The following is a 21,345-nucleotide window of genomic DNA, read 5'->3' as shown; positions in this document are numbered from 1 at the left end:
TTAAAAAAAAATAATTTTTATAAATAATTAATTAAAAAAAAAATAAAATATATATATATATATATATAGGTAAAAAGTATTTTTCTTAATTAAAAATAATAATTTTTATAATTTTTTATTTTATAGGTAATTTTTTATATGAGTAGTTATTTTAATTTAAAATATACTTAGTAAGAATTTGTGGACAGAAAAAAAATCTCTTTATTAATGTTATAGATTATAAATAATGAGAGAAAAAAAAGCCTAAAAAGAAGAAAAAGGGCATATATTTGGGCTTATTGGGGGTGTCTAAAGGATTACGGGTTGGGCCCAACAGTAGGCTCATTTTCATGGAAGAAGCCCAGGACTGAACTACTACAAAACCCTAACTCTTCTCACTTCACATAGTTCTCAGCTCCTCCGAGAAAACCCTAATTCGCAGTCATAGAGCCAAATCTGAGGTCTCTTGTTTTTTCATTGCATTTTCGATTTCCATTTGATTCTTCCATATGCGTGACTTAGTTGTTTTGCAAGTTTTAGTCTCATTTGTTTGATTTCATTGTGAAAATGACAGAGATGGGTGAAGAAGTGAAGACAATTGTTCCAGAGTCCGTTCTGAAGAAGCGCAAGAGAGAGGAGGAATGGGCTTTGGCGAAGAAGCAAGAGCTTGAAGCTGCGAAGAAGAAGAGAGCCGAGAGCCGCAAACTCATCTACAACAGAGCCAAACAGTACGCAAAGGAGTACGATCAACAGGTGCACTCCGCTAATCTTCTCTCAACTTTGTTGCCCTAATTTTGTTTTTGTTTTGCCTTAGTTTTGAACTTGTTGTGTTTTTCGGTACTTTTTAACAGGAGAAGGATTTGATCCGGTTGAAACGCGAGGCAAAGCTCAAAGGTGGATTTTATGTGGATCCAGAAGCTAAGCTCTTGTTTATCATTCGCATTCGTGGGTGTGTATTTTTTTGTTTATATTTTTTTTCTCATATTTTATAATGTTCAGCCTGGTCTAATGTATGCAATTTTACTTTTTTTTTTTCAGTATCAATGCAATGGACCCCAAATCAAGGAAGATCCTCCAGCTGTTGCGATTGAGACAGGTATTATTTGAGTAGCTTTAGTTGCATGATGCGTCGGTTTATGTATGATGCTTTGTTCTTTTACATGCCTTGTTATGTTTCTAGTTGAACTTAATACTTGTGGTAGGATATTTTAACCAAGAGGTTGTATGCGTATGTTTTCTTGGAGAAGAAAATGAAGAGAAGTGACAAAGAGCATTTGAAATCAGTCTTCGTTATGCAATTCTGTTGTTTTTTCCTATTTCATATGTTCCCTATATAATGGGCTTTATATTTCATCATTGGACTTTGGTAGTTTCTTTTGATATTTTGTTGTAATTTAATATTGGAATATGATGAATTAACTGTCTTTTGAGGCCTTCAGAACTTATGAACTGCTCAAGTGTTTTTGTATGATTGTTTTTTTTTTGTTAATGCAAATCTGTTGTATGTAATAATTGTATGTAATATCTTCATTTTCATTTTTATAAAATGAAACTCAGTGATACAGATATTTACCTTATTGTGAAACAGATCTTCAATGGTGTATTTCTCAAGGTTAACAAGGCCACTGTGAACATGCTGCACAGAGTTGAACCTTATGTGACTTATGGGTACGCGGATTACCTTTTAATACTTATTTGAATAGTAAGATTGCTTTTGTACCAACTGAAGAGACTCTTTCCTGCCCTTTTTGTAGTTACCCAAATCTGAAGAGTGTGAAAGAACTTATTTATAAGAGAGGGTATGGAAAGCTCAACAAGCAGAGGACTGCTCTAACCGACAACTCCATCATTGAGCAGGTATGCAAATGTTCATTTACAATTTCGTCATTACTATTTTGTAGCAATTCATTGCATGCTGCTAACTTTTTTGGATGACAGGCACTGGGCAAATACGGAATCATTTCTGCTGAAGATCTTATCCACGAGATCATAACTGTTGGACCTCACTTTAAGGAGGCTAACAACTTTCTGTGGCCATTTAAGCTGAAGGCTCCTTTGGGTGGTTTGAAGAAGAAGAGAAACCATTATGTTGAGGGAGGTGATGCTGGAAACCGGGAGAATTACATCAATGAGCTAATCAGGAGAATGAATTGAGCTGTGGCACTGTTCAATCTTTTGACAAGTTGAATCACTATTTTCTTGTTGGCTTTTTTAGATCAATATCAGACAATATTTGCATCTGAAATTTTGAGAATAGCACATTTATGACTTCGATAAATCTTTTTAAGTTTGAATGTTTTTCGTTTTATAAGTATGTTCGGTATTTTTTTAATTTAAAGGTATTGCTAGTCATATGCTCCCTTTTTAATGATTAAGATTTCTTTTGGAATTTGAATTTGAGTTTTCTTTTGGGAGTCTATACAAGTATCTCAACGTTAATTAGGAACTTTTTACGTTATTTATTGTCATCTTTTTAATGATTTTTCTTTTGTCGTGTATAATGCATTTTCTTGGTCATATGGTTCATAGAGATGGTGAATTTTGAATGGCAACTCTTAGGTGAGTGGTTTATGTTATGTTAGAGTGGGTTGGAAATTTTAATTTTAATAATAACGGTTCTAATATTTTTCAATTGAGTGGGTCAAATAAGAACAATGTGTCCCTTGAGTTTTCTTGATGAGGTTGTGGTAACAATGTAGTTGAAAGTAATCAGACCACTTGTCGAAAATTCCGCAACTAATGTAGTTATATATTATTTAAAATCTTTTAACACCAAATATTGATAAGTTAAATATCATGTTACTCATCTAGCCTGAGAAAAATTGTGAATTGTATATAAAATTATTAATAGATATAAATTTTTAAATGATATTTTGAAGGCGGTTAATCAAGTTTTATTTTGATCAAGTGTATGACATTAAGCATCTTGGTAGCACTATCATGATGGTTCAATCACAAGTATTTTGATATAGACCTAGTTCTTTGGAATCCTAGAGTATCTACAATTTGAGCCCAAACGGCAAAAAAAGAGTTAAAAGTGAGTGAACAAGCTTGACGATTAATTCTAGGAAAATAAAATTTGTAAATTGTGATTTTGCTACCGTATTTTAAGAGTAATTATGAGTTGTTAGAACTCAGGGTATTTCTTCTTGACTCTATCAAGACTCTTCCACTATCAGCACCTCATTAATTTTGAAATAAACTATTTTACTGTTTTCCAAAAGCTGTTCCGACACATTCTTATTCTTTTTGTAATTCATGAAAAATGTTTTCAACAAAAAAGAAATTTGATAAAAGTTTTTCAAAATAAATTTTCCAAAACGTGTTATCTAGATTATGAAATATGTTTTTCAGAATAACTTTTGCATAATGTATTCTGGAAAGAGTTTTTCAGAATGAAAGCAAAGTAGATGAAATAGTTAGTCATTTTTCACTTTGATGAAATGCAGGAAGAACTTTGATAAGGTACAGGAAGAAACAAGATACAACTTACTGTACAGGCCCAATGCAGAGAGCAATGATGTGAACAAGTCCAGTTGGGTTTGCTTTTTGTTTGTTGGTTTTCTTCTGACTTCCATAACCTGTACCTTTTTTTTTTTCTATTACGTAAGCTCTTCTTTAGGTTGGACTTTTACTAAATTTTTTAAGGCAAATTCTTCCTGCACCATATCAGTTTTAACCTCCACCATATCAATTTTATAAATTTCCAAAACTATCCTCCTGCACCATATCAATTTTAACCTCCACCACCATATCAATTTTTTTAATTTCCAAAACTACCCTTATTCCAAATTAAAAAATCCAAAATAATAATTATAATTGAGAAATAAAAAAATACATGCTGGAAAAAAAATTCTGAACACAACTAAACTGGATAAAAAAATTCAGAATTCAAAAATATGTTCCAAAAATTGAAATCCAAAATATTTCAGATAAAAGTTTCAAAAATAACTTTTCCCATTTTTGTGTAAGGTTATTTTCATCATTTAGGAAGGATATTTTTGTCATCTTCTAGAGCTGATTAGGTGCATGCTGAAATTTTGGAGGGAGAAATTGCCACAACTCTTTAGTATTTATTTTTGCAGAATGTATGATTATCTATTCTGGATTTTGATTTCTGGAATAAAGGGTATTTTCGAAATTTTAAAATTGTATTGGGTGCAGGTTCAAAAATGTTGGGTGTAGGAAGAATTTGCCATTTTTTAACTCACCTACCATTCACTCTGAAATGTGTTTTTTTGCAATTTGTTGGTTCAGTATGGATTCTGGGCTACTCAACTGGCAGACAAATTCTCCCTCCACCTATTTTTCCCTTAAACCTCCATATTTATTATAAAAGATTGATTTTAATCTTTATAAAAAATCTAAATAATCATAAATAAAATATAAATTCATATTTTTAAATAATCTTAATTGTACCCATTTTCCAGCCGCATACCCCCTTCCAACCACAACATTTTCATTCCTCTTCGGCTGCAACATTAAACGTCACGAATATAACTTTTTGAGTTTTCTACCATACAGAAACTTATTCGATCAAATTAGCCCTAATAAAGGATTTTATTTTTCATTTCACTGTTATCGTGACAATCTTGTAATAATCCAGTCTGGTCATTTTATATAAACAAATTTTACTTGTGAACTAATATGTCAATACTTGTTAGCCTATTGTTAGTTTTGTCAATCACGCTCTAAATTGTTCAATCTATATGTTTCTAGTGCGTTAATTTGAGAAGTTATGGTAGTATTTAGAAACATATTCCATGCTCATTAAGGTAGTGTATCCGTAGGAGGCATGCATGATTATCATCTTTCATCACTACAGTAGTCCATAAAGGTGATCGATTGAGACTATAGATTTATGATGGTGGTGAACTACCTAATAATTTCTCATAACCATTCGATTCTTTTGTATTTATCCTAATCAAGCAAAATACTAATTCCATACTATACTACTCTTACCAGGCCAGCCAAGTGTCAAGCTTCCAGAACGATCATCATATTACCTCGATATAGTAATAGAAAAACTCATGGTTGATAATAATTACACCTTGCGATGGACTCTGTCTAAAGCAAAGGCTATGCTACCATTCAATTGAAATTTCATGCAAGCAACTTTGTCCACCATAATTCGTACTACATTGTTAATTATTAACTAAGACTCCAAATTATAAGTCATTGATTAAACTGGCATATATGATATGATGACTTTGTAATATAGGGTCAAAAATAATATATTAAAGAATGCGTTAATAACATACCTCAATTAGTTTTTACTATGAACTATGATACTTGCTGCAAGTGACAGGAACTGCGGAACACAAAAAAGTTACTGTCTATAATTATTCATTGAACTTGGCATTGTTTAATATATATTACATGCCTTATGGTCTTTCACACTGGAGGTTGCTCTGATGTCACCTTTCGGCGAAGAGGAAAACATGAGTACTTGTGCACTAATGTATCAAGATCTGTCCAACTTGAGGCATGTAGCTCAGCTTCGAACGTCCTTCAGAATTCATGATACTTGATAGAGCCAAATCAATCTTTCATAAATGCTCTGATAATATAAATGAATATGAATAGGGTGTTGAATCTATTGAATCTCTGTTGGAGGATTGTGGGCCTCAATATCAACATGCCGAATACCAGGCACAAGATTCTGGATCTCCTTCTCTAACCTATCTACTTCACTTCCTAAAGCTGTAACAACTTCCTCACCTGTCACATCTTACAACTGTAAGCATGCAATTACTTAATCAGTGAGACTATAAAGATCAAGTTTAGTGGTGCATACCATAATTTGACATAATATTCATCAGGGCAGTATCGTCCTTCTTCTTTGTAGCTTCACGAAACTGTAAATAAACTTGGCTGTTATGAAACTTACATGTCTAAAGATTATAAACCACACAATGACAGGGAAGCCGCACAATAGAACTATTGTTGAATGATCCAGAAAGCTGAAAGGGGGAGGTAACCTACTACAGTAGTCAGGCCCAAACAGCCAGAATATATTATTGTTTAATGTGAACTAATGCCCTAGGATAGTTTTCTTTTCATGCAAGCTAAAGAGCATTCCTATTTTGCTAGCATGTAATCAAAAGCAGCAGTAACTGAATAATATTATAATACTAATAACAGCAGCAGAACATAGTAGCATATTATCAGAGGTTTTACCATGAACATTATAAAAGCATATCTACACTACCTGTCTTGCCCACTCTCCACGTCCAGTCCTTTTAAGATAATTTTGGACCACCATCTCTCCATTAAAATCTGTTTTTATCAAGAATGATCAGATTAACATCATCATGCTTAGTTGTTAATATCACCTGAAATTGACATCCTTATGATATTTGAATTTATTATATAGAAATCTTCAATTTCAAGTATGTTTGAGCTATTTATTTAAAAGTAATAAAACATTTTTTAATTGTAAATACTACAATTACTTAATTAAATTAGTTTTGGGAGTAAAATAAAATAAAAAAATCCCCAAAGGCAGTTTTAATGCCTTTGCCATAAATTATAAAGAGTAGCTTCCGAAAAAGTTATACCATAAAAGTTTTTTTCCCATCAAAGTGAATTACACATCCTTATCCGGCTATTTTGACTTCTTAGTACTAATTCAAATAGATAGCAACAATAGAAACATTGAGAGCACATAAATAGTACGATATATAAGTTGAAACCCGAGAACCATAAGCATATGTTTCAAATAACCAAAAAATTGCAATGAAAAATATAGCAAACCATTACGACAGTAGGATGTAATATATATATATATATATATATATATATATATATATATATATATTGGATCAAGGAGATTGTTGAAATAAAATAAGACATTTAATTGTCTTTGAATTGATATAGAAAGATGAGATGGAATGGAGTAGAATAGAACATAATGAAATGAAAATCCATTCTATTGTTGGGACTTTCGATATTTTACAATGGAATGAAACAAAATTTCCATTCCATCTCCTTCCTCCCAAATTATAAAGAAAGAAAAGAAAGGGTAAACAATGGAATTAAGTTCACAATAATTTCTATTGTATCCCATTGTCATTTTACCAACCCAAACAAAGGAACATATTGCCACTATATTTCATTTCCCTCCATTCCATTCATCCAAACATAGCCTTCATGTCAATAGCTGCCGAGACCATGCATGGTAAACTTTCTTTGAAAATTTAAATAAATATAATAATATCATTCAATTAAAAAAGTGCCTTTTCATTTTACAAAAAACAAACAAATGGGCCATATTTTAAATATAGGTTTTTTAGAATTATATCCCACAACCCTTTTTTTTACACAAGAATTATATCCACAACCTAAACCACATTAAAAGTAGTAACAAAGTTCAGAAAGGTAACCTATTTCCGCCTTAAATCTGAAGAATCCAGGTCCAATAACTTCACTTTTGCAATCATAGAGGGAGTCTACTACCTGAAGCACAAAAGTTAACTTAGTCAAATGAATGCTATAAAGTTATTATGTGATTCCAATTGAAACTAGCAAAAAGCTTGTACCGGGTCGTTTTTCAAAAATTGAAGTACTTTCTCCATATCATGGTCATCCATAGCTCTACCAATCAAAGCATGTCGGTTTCTCTGGATAAGAAATATGGCTACCTGCATGGTTAATTCAGCATGGAATTAAAATTAAATAGATACCACTCCAAATGCCTGGGGAATTTTTGCTGACTTCTGAGCCCTTTTTACCATTCCAAGTAAGTTGCCAACTACAATGGAACCTATAGGATCATAGATGGCATTTCCAGTAACATTCACCGCAACCAATGATGCCCCAGCAATTAAAAGGCCAGCGACTGCAGCACCATCCTGCATATTTTGCTACCATATGAGTATGAAAAACCAGACAAAATTTCAATTTGTTAAAAGAGAGGTTTAAAAACTAAATATAAATCCGTGTTCCAAAGTTCATTAAAGAGAGAAATATGCAACTCCTCTCAGCAATACAAGCTTTAAGTCACTCCTCCCTGTTTCTTTTTTTTATGCAAAATGACAACAAAAATACATACTCTTTAACATGGCCCTTGGGCAGCATAAAAGTTGAAGATTGAATAAATAACTACAAAAAACATACCAACCTTCAAATAGCTACTTCTGAGCACAAATGCAGCCAAATATGTAAAGCAAAAAAGTAATGCAATCTATCCAGAAATCTTATTTCTAAAATGAGCCCCCTCCTCCCCTTTAAGAAAGATCCATCAGCCATTCTTGTTTAAACGAAGTACACCGGAACATGTTTGGGAACTAAAGATGAGCAAGTGCAACAAGTTATCACCTCTGTCATCACAGCAACAGATGTAGGATCATGGCCACGCCAAATATAGTCTCTTAATTTCATTCCCTCTGCAGCTGCACCTTTCTTAACAGCTTGTATGGCAACGACAAGAGAAGCACCTAACAGAAAATGCCCATTGAAAAAGGAAAGGACTGAAATAGACAAAGGAGAATAGATTGCACCCAGATTTAATTGCAGACAGCAGTACCTTCAATGACAAATGAACCACATATAACCAAAGCTGCATGATGCATATTCTCAGGGGGCTGAAAAAGAAAGTCTCAAAAGTCAATAACTTAAATAAGAGAAAATTCACACAAGAATAAAACAAGCAAACTGACAAAAAAATCCGATGAAAGAAGTTAAATTTTTTATTTCAAATATCCAATTTGGATAAATACCTGTGCAATCCACAAGTTCTGAACTCCATTTACAACGGTGGCACCAGAACCAAGACAAAATATCCCAACAGCAGATATCAAGGACCAAACAAATCTTTCCTTGGAATAGCCATAACTACAGAAATAGAAGACACAAGCATCCATTTAACACAACGATAAAATTCCAAATCCATGCCCATGAAATACAAATGAACGGAAAAATAAATTATTATCATATTTTGAGTCTAGTAAGATTTTGCACAATTAGTGATTGAAGCACTATTCACAGAAATCATATTCAACTGCTAACCAATAATCACAAATTCATATTTCATTCCTTACATAAACAATAGTTCCTGAATCAGAGAGCATGCGAAGGCAATGTATATTCAATATCAGAAATAATCTCCATATTGAGTACAAAACAAACAAATTGGTAGCCAGTGGCGACAAATAAAATCAACAAAACTATTTAACTCACGGATGAATAGCATCTGGTGCACGTCTTGAGCTACTTAGTCCATAAGCCAGTAGCGCCTACAAAATAAGTTATTGAGCATATATCAGATTGTCGTTTGTTTAAGCATCACACAGTCCAATGTGAACTCCCCAGGCCTTGCTTCAATAGGTTTCTCCATATGAAGAAAAAAAAATCTAACAATTTTTTCCCATATAGACTAATAAGCTAAAATTAAGTTGACAAGACAACATAAAATATACCTGGTTTGCAAAATCGGCAACTGAGTGGACGACTTCAGCTAACATAACATGACTAGAGGAAGTTAACCACACTCCAAACTTGAGTGAAAAAACAAGAAAGTTACACCACAATGCAGTTTTAACAGCTCGCTGACTACAGTAACACACAACGAACAGAATCAAGTGCAGCCAAATTAGGGAAGCATTGTCGTGACAAATTAAATGAAATTAAAAAAAATTAAATAAACCAAAAGAACCTGTGGCGATCGTTGAATTCGATGTTCTGAGCTGGCTTAGCTCTGGTGAAGAAACCTAGAAAACCAGAAAGACGTGAACGAACGAATGAATCCATGTAAGATGAGACAACGAAACTATAAAAAACAGAAGTGAACATACTGCGATGAGCATTGAAGGCGACAAGAAGAAACTGTTTCGGTTTCGAAGGATGCGGAAACGAAGGAACAATAGGCGGCGGGCGGTGGTCCGGTTTCACGAATACGACGGAGAGGGAGCGGTAGGCGGCGGCGTGGTAGTGGCAACGGCGGAAGCGGGAGCGAAGGAGATTGTAGGATGTTCGCATTAATTCAAAACGATTGACGGAACCCAGCGTTAGTGGCAGTGAACGAATGATCGAATTGCGAAACTATGTTATGGCAAAATGAAAACGAAACGAAACTAGGGCTTTAAGCGACTCTATCACTATTCAGTGTCGTTGCGTGTGAAATGAGAAGTGAAATAGCACAATGAGGTGAAGGAGAAGAAGAAGGAACGAAAGTGATTTTCTGCCAATTATAGCTCTTCTTCTTCTCTCTATCTTCAACCACTGCAACTCTGAAACGCACGCACCATCACACCCAACGCAAATCAATCTTTTGTTCTTAACAACTTTTTTGGAGAAAGGTTTTTCACTTCGGGTAAAAAGTAACTTTGATTCTGAAAAAATGTAGTAGATTATCATCTAGGACATGAAAATTCAAAAATTGTGTAATTTTGTGTATAGTTAAATTCAGTTAGATAAAAACTCTTATGTTAGAAATCTTTATATGAAACTTTGACATCGTTCAAGTAATTATTTGTCTGAAAAAAATATTATTATTATGAATTTAGTTTAACTGTATTTTCACACAAAAATTCATACCTTTTAAAATATATAAATACATTTGTTTGAAATTATTTTTTTTGAATAAATGAACATTAAAATTTTAGCTTTTCATTTAGATAAAGTATATAAAATATACAAAATTATTTAAATATTAAATCATTATTAAAAATTAAAAAAATTAAAAAAAAAAATATTGATAATTTGTTATAGTCGACTTTCCATTAAAGTTATTTTTATAATGTTAATGATTGAGAATTTTTTGTCATTTTCTTCTATTAAGGTTAGTTGAAAGTGTTTTTGGTGAATATATGAAAAATAATTCTATCAAACTACTAATAAAAACTAAACATTTTCCGTAATGATAAAATGTTTTTGACATCAACAAAAAGTAATTACAACAAAATTAAATGAAAAAAAAAATAATTCACATAAAAAATAATAGCTCTCTTAATATTATTATTTGAGAAAATTTCAATTGATATCGAACAATAAATAATAGTGATCTATAAAGAAAATTAGATTATAAAATAAATTTTATTAATATCAGTAAAAAAAACTCTAATCAACTCCAATTGAAAAATTGTCAATTGACAATGTTTTAATCTTAATCAAATCGATTATGTCTCAATTGTTAACGAGAAAAAACATAAATTTGATTCAAATTATAATTTTTAAATAAAACTTAAAATTATCTAATTTTAAATAGTTCAGTTACTCTGATAATATTCTAAAATATTAATTTTGTTGAACTTTTTTTTTATCAAAACAGCATAGTCATAAATCAATTCATTTTTTTTAAAATAATAATTATTCTCTTAAAATTTTCTATCCAATAAAACATTTTCAAATTTCAAGGTCTTTCAAAAAAATATTAATTACTTTTGGAATTAATATAAAAGTAATAGCTAAATTTAAGAACTAAAATGACAATGATAAACTCCAAATTCCAACATAACATTAGGTTGTGTCGCATGGAAATTTTTCTAACAAGAGAACTTAAGTCACATACAAAATACAATTATTGTAATTGTTTATAAGTTTTACTTTTTCAGGCTTTGGTTAAGCTCAAGTTTTAAAACATTTTTCTATTCACTTAAAAACTTTGCTCAAAATCTTAAATTATACTTCTAAAAAATAAGCAAATTAAAGTAAAAATACATTCAAATTATATTTAAATTAAAACGCATCATAAACTGCTCACTTTAAATCAAGAATATATATATATGTCCTTGCATTTCTATTTTGTGCAATTCAGAAAAAATAATCTCAAAATAATTTCATTTTGTAATATTCCAAAATCTATATTATAAACTTAAAACTAATATTTGAGAAAGCAAATAAGAACAATAGAGTGAAACAAGAAACCATTTTATATGTATCGAATTATTTCAAACTATGGTACTTTCTTCTCTTTTTTCTAATTTTAATATTTTAAAACATTTTTAATTCTCAGCTGTTTTCAAATATGTCTAAAATTTGAATCTAATTCTTAATTAATTATAGTTATTATGCAGTTGAAGTAAAATAAATAAAATAACAAAGTCCACAACTATTTTATTGTAATAAAAACATGTTAAATTTTTTAAATTTCACCTAAAAATTATATAACTCACTCGCAACTATATCATTTATATCAACATTTTGTTTTGGTTCCTCGATCTAATCAAAGTAGTGTGCATATCCATAGGTAAATCATGAATCCAATAAGAAAACTGATCCAGCAGAACAAGAAAAAACCAGAGAATGGTTGAAGACAGAGACCCATAACAAAAGAAGTGTAACTATCTTCTGCTTCATAAGATTCAGTAAATGTAGTAACAAGTGATGCACAACAAAGAAAAATGTAAACAGAGATGGATTATCTTGTATTCGTAGATATATTGCCTCATTTTCCAGAAAACTATAACAAAAAATAAAGGGCAACAAGCTCCTAGCCGTGAATTTCAAAAGGGTTATTCATCGATCAAAGTTCAGTTTCACCTTGAATAAACCCATTTTTAGAACTTCAATGAAGAACTATTTTTCCTACATTAGATAGCGTTTTGTGGCTGAATGAACCCCTTATTACTCCTCCAAATGAGAAAATTCTGACATCTTACAAGCCCCCTTAATAGAACAAACAGCTGTTCTCCAATGTTGGTGAAAGGGGTTCAATCAGCAATGATTAGAGAAGAATGGATTCTAACCTGATCGACCTTCTTTCCTGCCACCTATTCTATAAAAAGGTTTTTGCTTTTCATTTGAATTCTTATCATGTTCCCCTTCATTTCTGGACACAATCCTCAGAGGGTGGGCTTCTGTGTTGAATACCCATTCATCTAATGGGATGACTGAAGAAGGAGAGAAGAGAAGATAAAAATACTTCAGGGTCTCCGCAAGAAAGAAGCTTTGCATCATGTTGTCTTTGACTCCACTATTAACCTGAGAAATTTGAACAAGTGATACTAAATGAGTGAGCAAAATAGTTGCCACGGATATTAAATGGTTGTCAAGCATTAGACAAACATCAAAGGAAGCAAGGAAGAAAATTGGCAGAAACCAGTAGTTTAAGAAGCAATGAACCATGCCAACAAAGCCAAGAATGCTAGAACAGAAAAAATAAGAACAAATAAATAAGTAAAATTCTTTACAAGTTAAAATTAACTTATGCAAAGTTAAAAATTTAGGGAAGTCAAAAGAATAAGCTTCTACAATTAGCTTATGCATAAACTAATTTTAACTTCTACACAAACTCATTTCATTTTCTTCTTATTTTTCTCTCTTAGAAGGTCTTATGGAGAAGTTTATCTAAACAGACCTTAAGAAGAAACATATTAAATGAGTTTCTTCATAAACTAAAATTAGTTTTGTTTTAGTTTATGCACAAGATAATTTGTAAAAGTTCTCATGAAAATGTTCTAAATTCTTATTTTTAAATTGGACATCAGTTAATTTTAGTTTATACAGAAAATCTTTTCATTGTTTTTCTTCCTAATTTTCTCTCTTTGAAGTGTTTATGGAGAGATTTGTCCAAACAGAACCCTATAACTGCAAAAACCTAAAAACAACATAATTTTCAACACCTATTGCCTATGAAAATAAGTTAAGCATTCAATTGAGAAAAAACACATAGAATGCCTCTATCTCATTTATCAAAGTGCTTAGTTCAATAAATGCTTTCAATAATGAACCAGAACAAAGAATTCTAACTTTTGGTAGAACGTACGTACTCAATACAAAAACACATAATTAGATGTGAAATAGAGGTGTGCTTACATCCTTCAGTCCAACATAGCCTGACTCTACGCGGGAGTTCTTCTCAAAAGCTTGAAATATATTCCAACCCCATTCTTGGTATGTTTTGTTGCCAGTTAGACGCCAAAGGTAAAAGAGGGACTCAACTGTCTCTGGCCTCAGTATGTTCCATGATGTGCCCACATTCATGTCCTTTAAATTCAAAATTAAATTTCAGATCACACAAATTTCAAATTTCATGGCACGAATAAGCTAATAACTAACCTGCCCAGAATGAAAGAAATAGTTCTCTCCAGCCAATTTCGTTGGAGTTGATTGGTAGAAGTTATAACATGTCCAAGCAAGCTTCAAAGAAAGGTACATACCATCAGTGATTACCTCATAATATTGATATCATTGCAGAATAAAATACCCACATGCACTGAAGAAGCAATGCAGAGTGTGATTCCATATAGGTCCATCTCACATATTAAAACATCACACACAGCCACTACTTCCACTCACAATCTATAATTATTTGAATGACAAAAAAATTCTTAGTTATAGCTCAGCGCATTTTCTGTTTTAAACCAATGATAAACTCCTTGCAAAAAGAAAGGCAAAACGGGTTTCCTAAAAGGAAGAATAGATAGAAACATCCACCCCTCTCAACATTATAAAAGAGGTTTTGAAAATGCATGCATAATATATAAATGAAATTGATAACATCGTGATTTGATTCCAAGCAGCTGTTCTGGTATCAGCTTAGCAAATCCTAAGCAGAAAAAAATTATTAAGCTTGTATAGGTGTGAAAACCATATGTAAGTTGACAGATCAAGACCAAAACTCAGTCGGTCAACAGAACAAGCACATAAAATAGGCTATCAAAATATACCTCTTCTGCAAGTGACAGAAACTTCTGTGACTCATCAGCAGTAGTGTAACCAAATGATCCCAATGCAATCATTCCTGGAGCAAAGCATGCCAGTTCATCCATCTGCAGGTACTCAGATGAATGAGAAATTATACCAAAACCAGAAGATCGTATGGCAAATACTAAACATGACAATATAAGTACTGTAAGTGTGATATCATACTTTGTCTGTGAGAGATCCTCCATTCTTCTCACATATGTAAGCAAAAGAAGATGGTGTGGATCTCCTAATCAAACTTAACAGACCTTTCATTGATTTCTCCCACATATCTCTGCTTTCATGATTCCCGAAAGAGATGAATGAGAAAAGGTGTTAAAGAATACTTACACTTATACAATATTTATGTGAAAGAAAAATTGAAATGATTTAGCCATTAAATTCTAAAGATTAGCATAAAAATTCTCTCATCAGTCCAAGGAAATAAAATTAGATTTTACCTTATACTGTCTATTAAAATGACATGGATTCAATTATGAATTCATCAATTAACATATCAACCCAAAGGGCAGAAAACGTGATAATCTTGATGCATTATTCTCACCTATAATGTTTTACGACCGAAGTCTTATTCCCTTGTATCCAAACTTTGAGCAAGTACTCATAAAAACTGCAATAAAATTGTGTCAATCACCAACAGACCAAATTAACAAGCACAGATAAAATTATTAGAATTTAGCAAAATCCAGATCGTATTAATAAATTCAGAAGTTTTCTATGATCTTCTCACACAAAATATGGTTGCTAAAAATTGTATTAATACCTATCACCCATGGCACCAAATGTGATAGGAGAGTAGCCTGCTGCCCCACTATGAGGATTAATGTAGATGGGAAGTAATCCATCACCAGGAAATGTTTTATTTAGCTGGGATATTACGTTTTCCACCTGAAAAAGCATGGTGCAAACCAATCAGTGCACTTCTAGAAAAATGACTTGCACATGCTATATACAAATGAAAGGCATACTGGCATAAGCTAGTAACTGACTATAGCTAAAATAGCTCCAACCAAGTACAAATAAGTCTAGTAGTAGTGGTACAAGCATATTTTAACACTTAAAGGCTACCACCACTGCAATGTATGCCTGTAATTATATCTGTTTTGAACCAACATAAATGTAAACCCATCACTCCAATCGTTCCATAAAAAATAGAACATATAGAATGAGAGTTAAAAACCTTCTGCTGATACTTTGGGTCTCCAGTCCTTTGAGATAGAGCAATGAATTCCAGTTGTTCCGTGCCAGAATCTGCCAGGATACTCTCACCCTTAACAAAATATAAACCAAAAGGAATTAGAGACTTTGATGAGGCTGTCAATGCTACTTGCATTATCAAGTAGCCAAAAATTCATGCCTCTAAATACAGAATCCTTAGATGAAATACTGCTTTTCTACAATAAGATAGCAATTTCATCACCAATACTCAGCCAAAAAGATCATAAAGGAGTGCCTTAAATTTTTATTAGTTGGAAATCCTACATCATCTAGAGATCTGGTCAAAATATAATATATTAGCAGGAGACGACAGTCACCTTAGGAAGTATTTTTGTATGGTTGAGATAGGTCCAAACTCAAATTCTAAAATACTATCAGAATCTATCCTACCATGAGTTGTTGGACCTGTTGACACACTCACAATGGGTTTTTTATCAAGGGAACACTAGAAGATGTCAAGTCATATTAACTTCACACTTGAGAGTCCAGTTAAGGGCATGAGAGGGGTGTGTTCAAGATCACACATTGTCTACAATATGACAAAAAAATAATATATAAGTAGAGACAACCTTAACCTTAGAAGTAGGTTTTGTATGGTTGAGTTAGGCTCAAACCCAAATTATAAGACTGTAATATACAATTTCATGATTCCTTGAAAAAAGATCTAGCTAAAGCTAATTTTGAAAGGAGAGGCTTCTCAAAAACAAAAAAGAAACTTCTTGAGCACTACATCAAAGCTAGAAATGTGCCTTGAATAAAAAGAGCTCCTAAGAAAAAGGGGCTTGTATAAGAAGCACTTATAAAATGAATTTATTTTCCATTAAAAGCTCATCCAAAATTGCCTTGAATAAGAGACCTATTTTCATTAATTGCTTGAAAACTGATATGAAGCAGAAACATAAAAAAAAATAACTTATAACTACAATATCAAAGCTTAAAAATTACGACCAAAGATTATATAACCCATTAAAGTCACATCTCTGACTCTAAAAAGGGGTGTTTGGTAAAAGAATTTTTTTTAGTTTCCCGAGAGTATGAAGTTGGGAAAGTATGTTTCCCACATTTGGTTTACTTTTTCATAAAATAACATTTCCAGGAGACAGTTTATGGAGAATGGATTTTAGCCAAGTTTCTCACGAAAGCATTCCCATGGGAGAAGGTGAGAAACTAACTTTCCCAAGTAAAAACAAAAAATTTACTAAAAAATATCATGTTACTCTTATTATTAAATTATTTGATGTAGTAACAAATAAAAGATTTTGATAAAAATAACATTATGTCATAATTTTGAAAAAACTTAAATATTTCCAGTAATATTTTTTCCCAACCAAACAAAGTTTAATCATTTCTAGGAATCATAATTTCCGATGAATTATTCCCAGGAATCATGATTCTTGGGGATGAAAAAAAAATCCTTTAACCAAACGCCCCCTAAGGATAATAAAAATGTAAATTGTAAAAACAATTCCAGTTAGTTAAAATCAAGGACTACAATCCATTGAAGTAGTATTCCAAATCTCCTGGTGTGCAGTAAGACTGAAATGCATAAAAAGAATTCTAAAATTTACCCCAGTCCAACTAGGGTTGTGTGCTCGTCCATGTGACAAATTAATGATGTTGTAAGGAATTCCTGTAGGCGTATTCCATGCAGGCAGTAATCTGTCTGCAATTTCTCTAGCTTTGTCAAGGAAAACTTTGTCGCCTGAAAGATCATATGCACTAAGAAGACCACCTACGACTCTGGATTTTGGTGGAAATAGACCAACAAAGAAAAGTATTAAAAAAATATTAGTTGTGTAACACTGAGTTAAAAAATATAATTTTGTAGATGAGGAAGGAACTTCAACTGCAAAGTAAACCTTATAAAGTAACCTTATGGTTGTCTCAAAAACACTTGCTTCATAATCCTTGTTAAAATCCAAAGTGTTTGCAACCCAACTGTCAGAGCAATTTCTTATTATGACAAGGAATACAACAAAGCATAACCAAGAGTATTTCAATAAAACATTAAACAAATGAATATAGCAAGCCACTAAAATAAATATAAATGACTACTATGCCCCCATTCAGAAAAAAAAAACAGAAATGAATAGTGAGTAGGGCCAATAAATACGTATCAGAGTTGAACTATATGAGCACGTAGTTGCCCTAGGCAGAGCATTAAACTGAATTTTCTACTCAACATGCAAGTATCCTATCCAAATATAACTTTGGAAACCTCCCTACTATTAATTCCAAACATATAGAAAGAGATATGAGTGAAGCAACAAAAACAAGATTATGAGTTCATAGTGTAGAGTCACAAGTTGCACTCACTCTCGCGCCTTCTGAAACTGCTTATTGAGACCCATAATATACAGTGTATCAAGAGAATCTATTAATGTTGCTCCAAGACCTCCAAAGCTATTGACACCACTCTTTGATTGCGGCTAGTAGCACAAAAAAAAAATCTCAAAAAATGTAAATTTAGAGAATGTAAAATAGTTATATTTTAGATGGTTATGCAATGAAAGCAAAAGTGAGCCACCTATTTGCTGACTAATGGCTTCGAGGCATAAATGCATAATCCTTATTTTCTTTCGCATCAATCCTAAACTGTTAAATGTTTTAGAACTGAAGCAAAAATACAAGAGAACTAAAGCCTGATATGGCAAGACCTCCATAATATTTACATCTAGGGAAAGAAACTGAACTTGAAGCCTTGCAACAGAAACTTTAGGCATATTGAAAGAACCCACAGTGGAAATACCTACATGAACTATCTTGAAATAAAGAGTGAAAGATTGATTTGTTCATAATAGAGAATCACCATACCTGAAGTTCATCTTGGCCCCATGCATACTTCTCATAAGATCCCCAAGCATGAAGCATTGCTTCTTTTACTTTTTCCCTCCTCTCAGTATCAATGGGATCATCTAGCACCTCTTTACTGGACTTGGTAACTTTACTAGTCAAGTCATTCTTCCCAGAAGTACCACCTTGTTTGTTATTTGACTCACCCAACTGAAACAAAGCTAATTGCTTAGCTCCCAAGAAGATTAAAAGAAAAAAAGTTGCGTAATACAATATTACATTCATCAAATAAGAACCCTAGGCTGTAAAAGGAGCTACAACAAAAGGATTTCACTGGCTGATAATAGCTTTATGCAAGATCGAATGCAGAATGAGAATTCACACAGGAGGATATTATTAGGAAGTGTGGGATTCTAATTTGGGGTTTACAAGGCCTTGGGCTCTCCAACAAGCAGCTGGCTTTTGTAGTGAGGTTTTTCCCGAGGTTCTATCAGATTTCAATCAGATTAAAGCAGTATTCATGTAGGAAATGTAATATATGTAGAGCCTATCTCATTGCTTATGTTTGTTCTTTGCAAAACAAAAATGAAATGCTTCTTTTAACTTAAGACAGGGCTAAATGTAGCAGAAGAGTAAACACACCCAAAAATTGATAGTCTCTTACCATATTTTTCAAATCAGTCACTTCTTTTCGCAGCTCAGAAACTTCAACCTGTATTTAGAAGATGGGTTATACACCGAAATCCAAAAAAAATATTTCATCCTCACTTCAAAAGATACACTGAAAACAAAGCTGTAAATCAAAATCAAGTAAAAAATAGCACATCCTAGCTAAACCAGATAATCACCATCTGTCATTACAGTATTCCATCTAACTAACACTACTTCAAATTTTGGTAGTTTTCAGGAATTAAATCACATCTAGTCTGCTTTGATACAACAGAAGTGCTTTTGGGAGTTTTTAGGAGTTTCTCTACTAGCAAAACTTTTCTATTTTTATAAGAGAATCTCTCATAAAAATTCCCACTGTTATCCAAACATACCCATATTATATTACAGAAATGATATAAAAAAGGAACAAAACGTGTATCTCATCCAGGAATCTAATTTTCACCACACACCCAGCATTCAATTCTATAAGTATGAACTTCCATCCCCATAAAAAAATCCATCTTATGGCACAGTCCCACGCAGATTTCTTTGCTATGTACAAATTCAAAACGGCCATCATAAAAAACCGACAACACAAACAGAATCCGCACACAAGTGTTGCCAAAAATCATGGAAAATGAACAAGATCGAAATCCGAAAGCAAGTACCTGGTGCTCTCTGACCAGCGTTTGACGGTCCCATACAACAAAAGAGACGCAAACAAAACCGATGAAGAGCAGAGCAAGACGCTTTGGGCGCTTCAGGTAATAGGAAGGGTGGCAGTACCTCCAGTTGGTGCTCGTCACTGATCTGCTACCTCTCGCCATTCCCAAACCAAGATCTAAGGTTCACAACAACCTCGTCCCTTTTTTGTTGCAGACACACAATTTTTTAAGGACACAAAACGGCCGGTCGTTTGTTTCTTCAAATACACGTATCTGTTTGTCGGAATCTGAGCACAGAGTTTTAAAGAAGATTTGTTTTCCCTTCTCTTCAAATTCAGTCTGCAAAATTGCAGAGAAGACGAAGACGAAGCAGAGACTTGGCTCAATTCTAGTCAATTCCTTTAAAACAAAAATGAAAATTCAATACAACACAAACTTCATATTTACCAAAATCACCTTATCACAAACACAAACAAAATCACCTTACCAAAATGAAAAAAAAAATCTTTTAATTTTAATTAATAATTCAGTTTTTCTCGTAAGAAACTGGCAATCTCTTTAAATGAAATAGTATTTATTTCTTTTTTTCATACATTTTTAAAAAAAATTATTATATCAATTTGTTTTTACTAAAATATTCTTATTATTTTATAATTTTTATGGTCAATAAACAATAAATGTTATACAAATTAATTAGATGATTCGTTTTGGAATTTATTTTATGTGGGATTAGAGAAAATGACTAACAAGAGTAATTGAGTAACTATTATGAGATGACTAATCTCAATAATATTAAGAATAATAGTATAAATAACATTATTTGCTAAAAACATTAATATTATTAATACTACCAAAATAAATTTAAAATTATAAGGAAATTATCCACTTTAAACCTAACTCACTTTAAAAAAATTACAAAAAACAATTTGAGTGGGTGATATTCAACATCATCGGATTAATATGTTTAAAAATGCATACACTTTTCACTGGTAAAATTTTATGAGATGATTTTCTTTCAAGGAAATATATGTATATCATTAATTAAGTAATTAAAACTATTTGCGAGATTAATAGATTTTAAAGTTATTATAGTAAAAAATTAAAAAATATATAATATAACATAATTTAATTAAGAATTAGTTAATGTGATTGAATTTAAATTAATTTCAAAATTTTAACCTGTAATTGAAAAATTGTTATAAACCAAGTCTTTTTTAATTAATTTTAATTTTGAATTTATGATTAATTTTACACATAAATATTTTTTTTAAATATAAATTGTGTAAAAATTTATTCATGTTTTACTCTTTTTTTACCTTTTATATAAATTCAGTTTGAAATCAATAATTTAACACTAACAATATAATCTATGTTTAATCCATTTTACTAAAGT

The 21,345-nt window shown here is 31.9% G+C and overlaps 3 protein-coding genes across 5 annotated transcripts; 1 reads left to right on the top strand and 2 right to left on the bottom strand.

Annotated features, from left to right (window-relative positions):
- Positions 1 to 300: 300 nt before the first annotated feature.
- Positions 301 to 2,331, top strand: LOC137826580 (large ribosomal subunit protein uL30w). Of its 2 annotated transcripts, XM_068632592.1 has the most exons (7): positions 301 to 440; positions 554 to 732; positions 831 to 928; positions 1,018 to 1,075; positions 1,568 to 1,647; positions 1,734 to 1,836; positions 1,918 to 2,331. In XM_068632592.1, the coding sequence occupies exons 2-7, from the start codon at positions 556 to 558 to the stop codon at positions 2,131 to 2,133; spliced, it is 732 nt and encodes a 243-aa protein (XP_068488693.1). In that variant the 5' UTR covers positions 301 to 440; positions 554 to 555; the 3' UTR covers positions 2,134 to 2,331. The 2 variants fall into 2 exon arrangements, with proteins under 2 accessions (XP_068488693.1, XP_068488692.1); XM_068632591.1 differs by lacking the exon at positions 301 to 440 and having other exon boundaries at positions 547 to 732.
- Positions 2,332 to 5,197: 2,866 nt separating this feature from the next.
- LOC137826349 (metal tolerance protein C4) lies at positions 5,198 to 10,399 on the bottom strand. Its single transcript, XM_068632283.1, has 13 exons — positions 9,774 to 10,399; positions 9,635 to 9,689; positions 9,399 to 9,531; positions 9,160 to 9,215; positions 8,700 to 8,814; positions 8,507 to 8,564; positions 8,299 to 8,417; positions 7,713 to 7,832; positions 7,521 to 7,622; positions 7,365 to 7,437; positions 6,191 to 6,258; positions 5,777 to 5,837; positions 5,198 to 5,700 (listed from the first exon to the last, which is right to left on the bottom strand). The coding sequence occupies exons 1-13, from the start codon at positions 9,955 to 9,957 to the stop codon at positions 5,576 to 5,578; spliced, it is 1,269 nt and encodes a 422-aa protein (XP_068488384.1). The 5' UTR covers positions 9,958 to 10,399; the 3' UTR covers positions 5,198 to 5,575.
- Positions 10,400 to 12,243: 1,844 nt separating this feature from the next.
- LOC137823519 (mannosyl-oligosaccharide 1,2-alpha-mannosidase MNS1) lies at positions 12,244 to 20,416 on the bottom strand. 2 transcript variants are annotated; one of them, XM_068628695.1, is made up of 14 exons: positions 19,956 to 20,416; positions 19,301 to 19,348; positions 18,658 to 18,846; positions 18,160 to 18,272; positions 17,716 to 17,781; positions 17,412 to 17,583; positions 15,806 to 15,895; positions 15,389 to 15,513; positions 15,170 to 15,235; positions 14,791 to 14,899; positions 14,589 to 14,690; positions 13,978 to 14,058; positions 13,735 to 13,905; positions 12,244 to 12,900 (listed from the first exon to the last, which is right to left on the bottom strand). In XM_068628695.1, exons 1-14 carry the CDS (start codon positions 20,112 to 20,114, stop codon positions 12,661 to 12,663), a joined length of 1,731 nt encoding a protein of 576 aa, XP_068484796.1. In that variant the 5' UTR covers positions 20,115 to 20,416; the 3' UTR covers positions 12,244 to 12,660. The 2 variants fall into 2 exon arrangements, with proteins under 2 accessions (XP_068484796.1, XP_068484795.1); XM_068628694.1 differs by having other exon boundaries at positions 17,412 to 17,781; positions 19,956 to 20,384.
- Between the last annotated feature and the right edge of the window lie 929 nt (positions 20,417 to 21,345).

Source organism: Phaseolus vulgaris, chromosome 8, assembly GCF_000499845.2.
Source record: "Phaseolus vulgaris cultivar G19833 chromosome 8, P. vulgaris v2.0, whole genome shotgun sequence".
Taxonomy (NCBI): domain Eukaryota; kingdom Viridiplantae; phylum Streptophyta; class Magnoliopsida; order Fabales; family Fabaceae; genus Phaseolus; species Phaseolus vulgaris.
The sequence above is the reverse complement of the archived record's forward strand: the minus strand, read 5'-3'. Positions and strand labels throughout refer to the sequence as shown.

Excerpts from the sequence above, each read along its gene's own strand:
- LOC137823519 (XM_068628694.1), bottom strand. The coding sequence starts at position 20,114 with ATGGCGAGAGGTAGCAGATCAGTGACGAGCACCAACTGGAGGTACTGC. Across the intron at positions 17,782-18,159 it reads CAGTTTCAGAAGGCGCGAGA|TTGGGTTGCAAACACTTTGG; the intron begins GTGAGTGCAACT and ends TTGCTCTGACAG. Across the intron at positions 15,236-15,388 it reads TTTGGTGCCATGGGTGATAG|TTTTTATGAGTACTTGCTCA; the intron begins GTATTAATACAA and ends ATTTTATTGCAG.
- LOC137826580 (XM_068632591.1), top strand. The coding sequence starts at position 547 with ATGACAGAGATGGGTGAAGAAGTGAAGACAATTGTTCCAGAGTCCGTT. Across the intron at positions 733-830 it reads CAAAGGAGTACGATCAACAG|GAGAAGGATTTGATCCGGTT; the intron begins GTGCACTCCGCT and ends ACTTTTTAACAG. Across the intron at positions 1,076-1,567 it reads AGCTGTTGCGATTGAGACAG|ATCTTCAATGGTGTATTTCT; the intron begins GTATTATTTGAG and ends ATTGTGAAACAG.
- LOC137826349 (XM_068632283.1), bottom strand. The coding sequence starts at position 9,957 with ATGCGAACATCCTACAATCTCCTTCGCTCCCGCTTCCGCCGTTGCCAC. Across the intron at positions 7,438-7,520 it reads AATTTTTGAAAAACGACCCG|GTAGTAGACTCCCTCTATGA; the intron begins GTACAAGCTTTT and ends TTTGTGCTTCAG. Across the intron at positions 5,838-6,190 it reads GTGGAGAGTGGGCAAGACAG|TTTCGTGAAGCTACAAAGAA; the intron begins GTAGTGTAGATA and ends GTTTATTTACAG.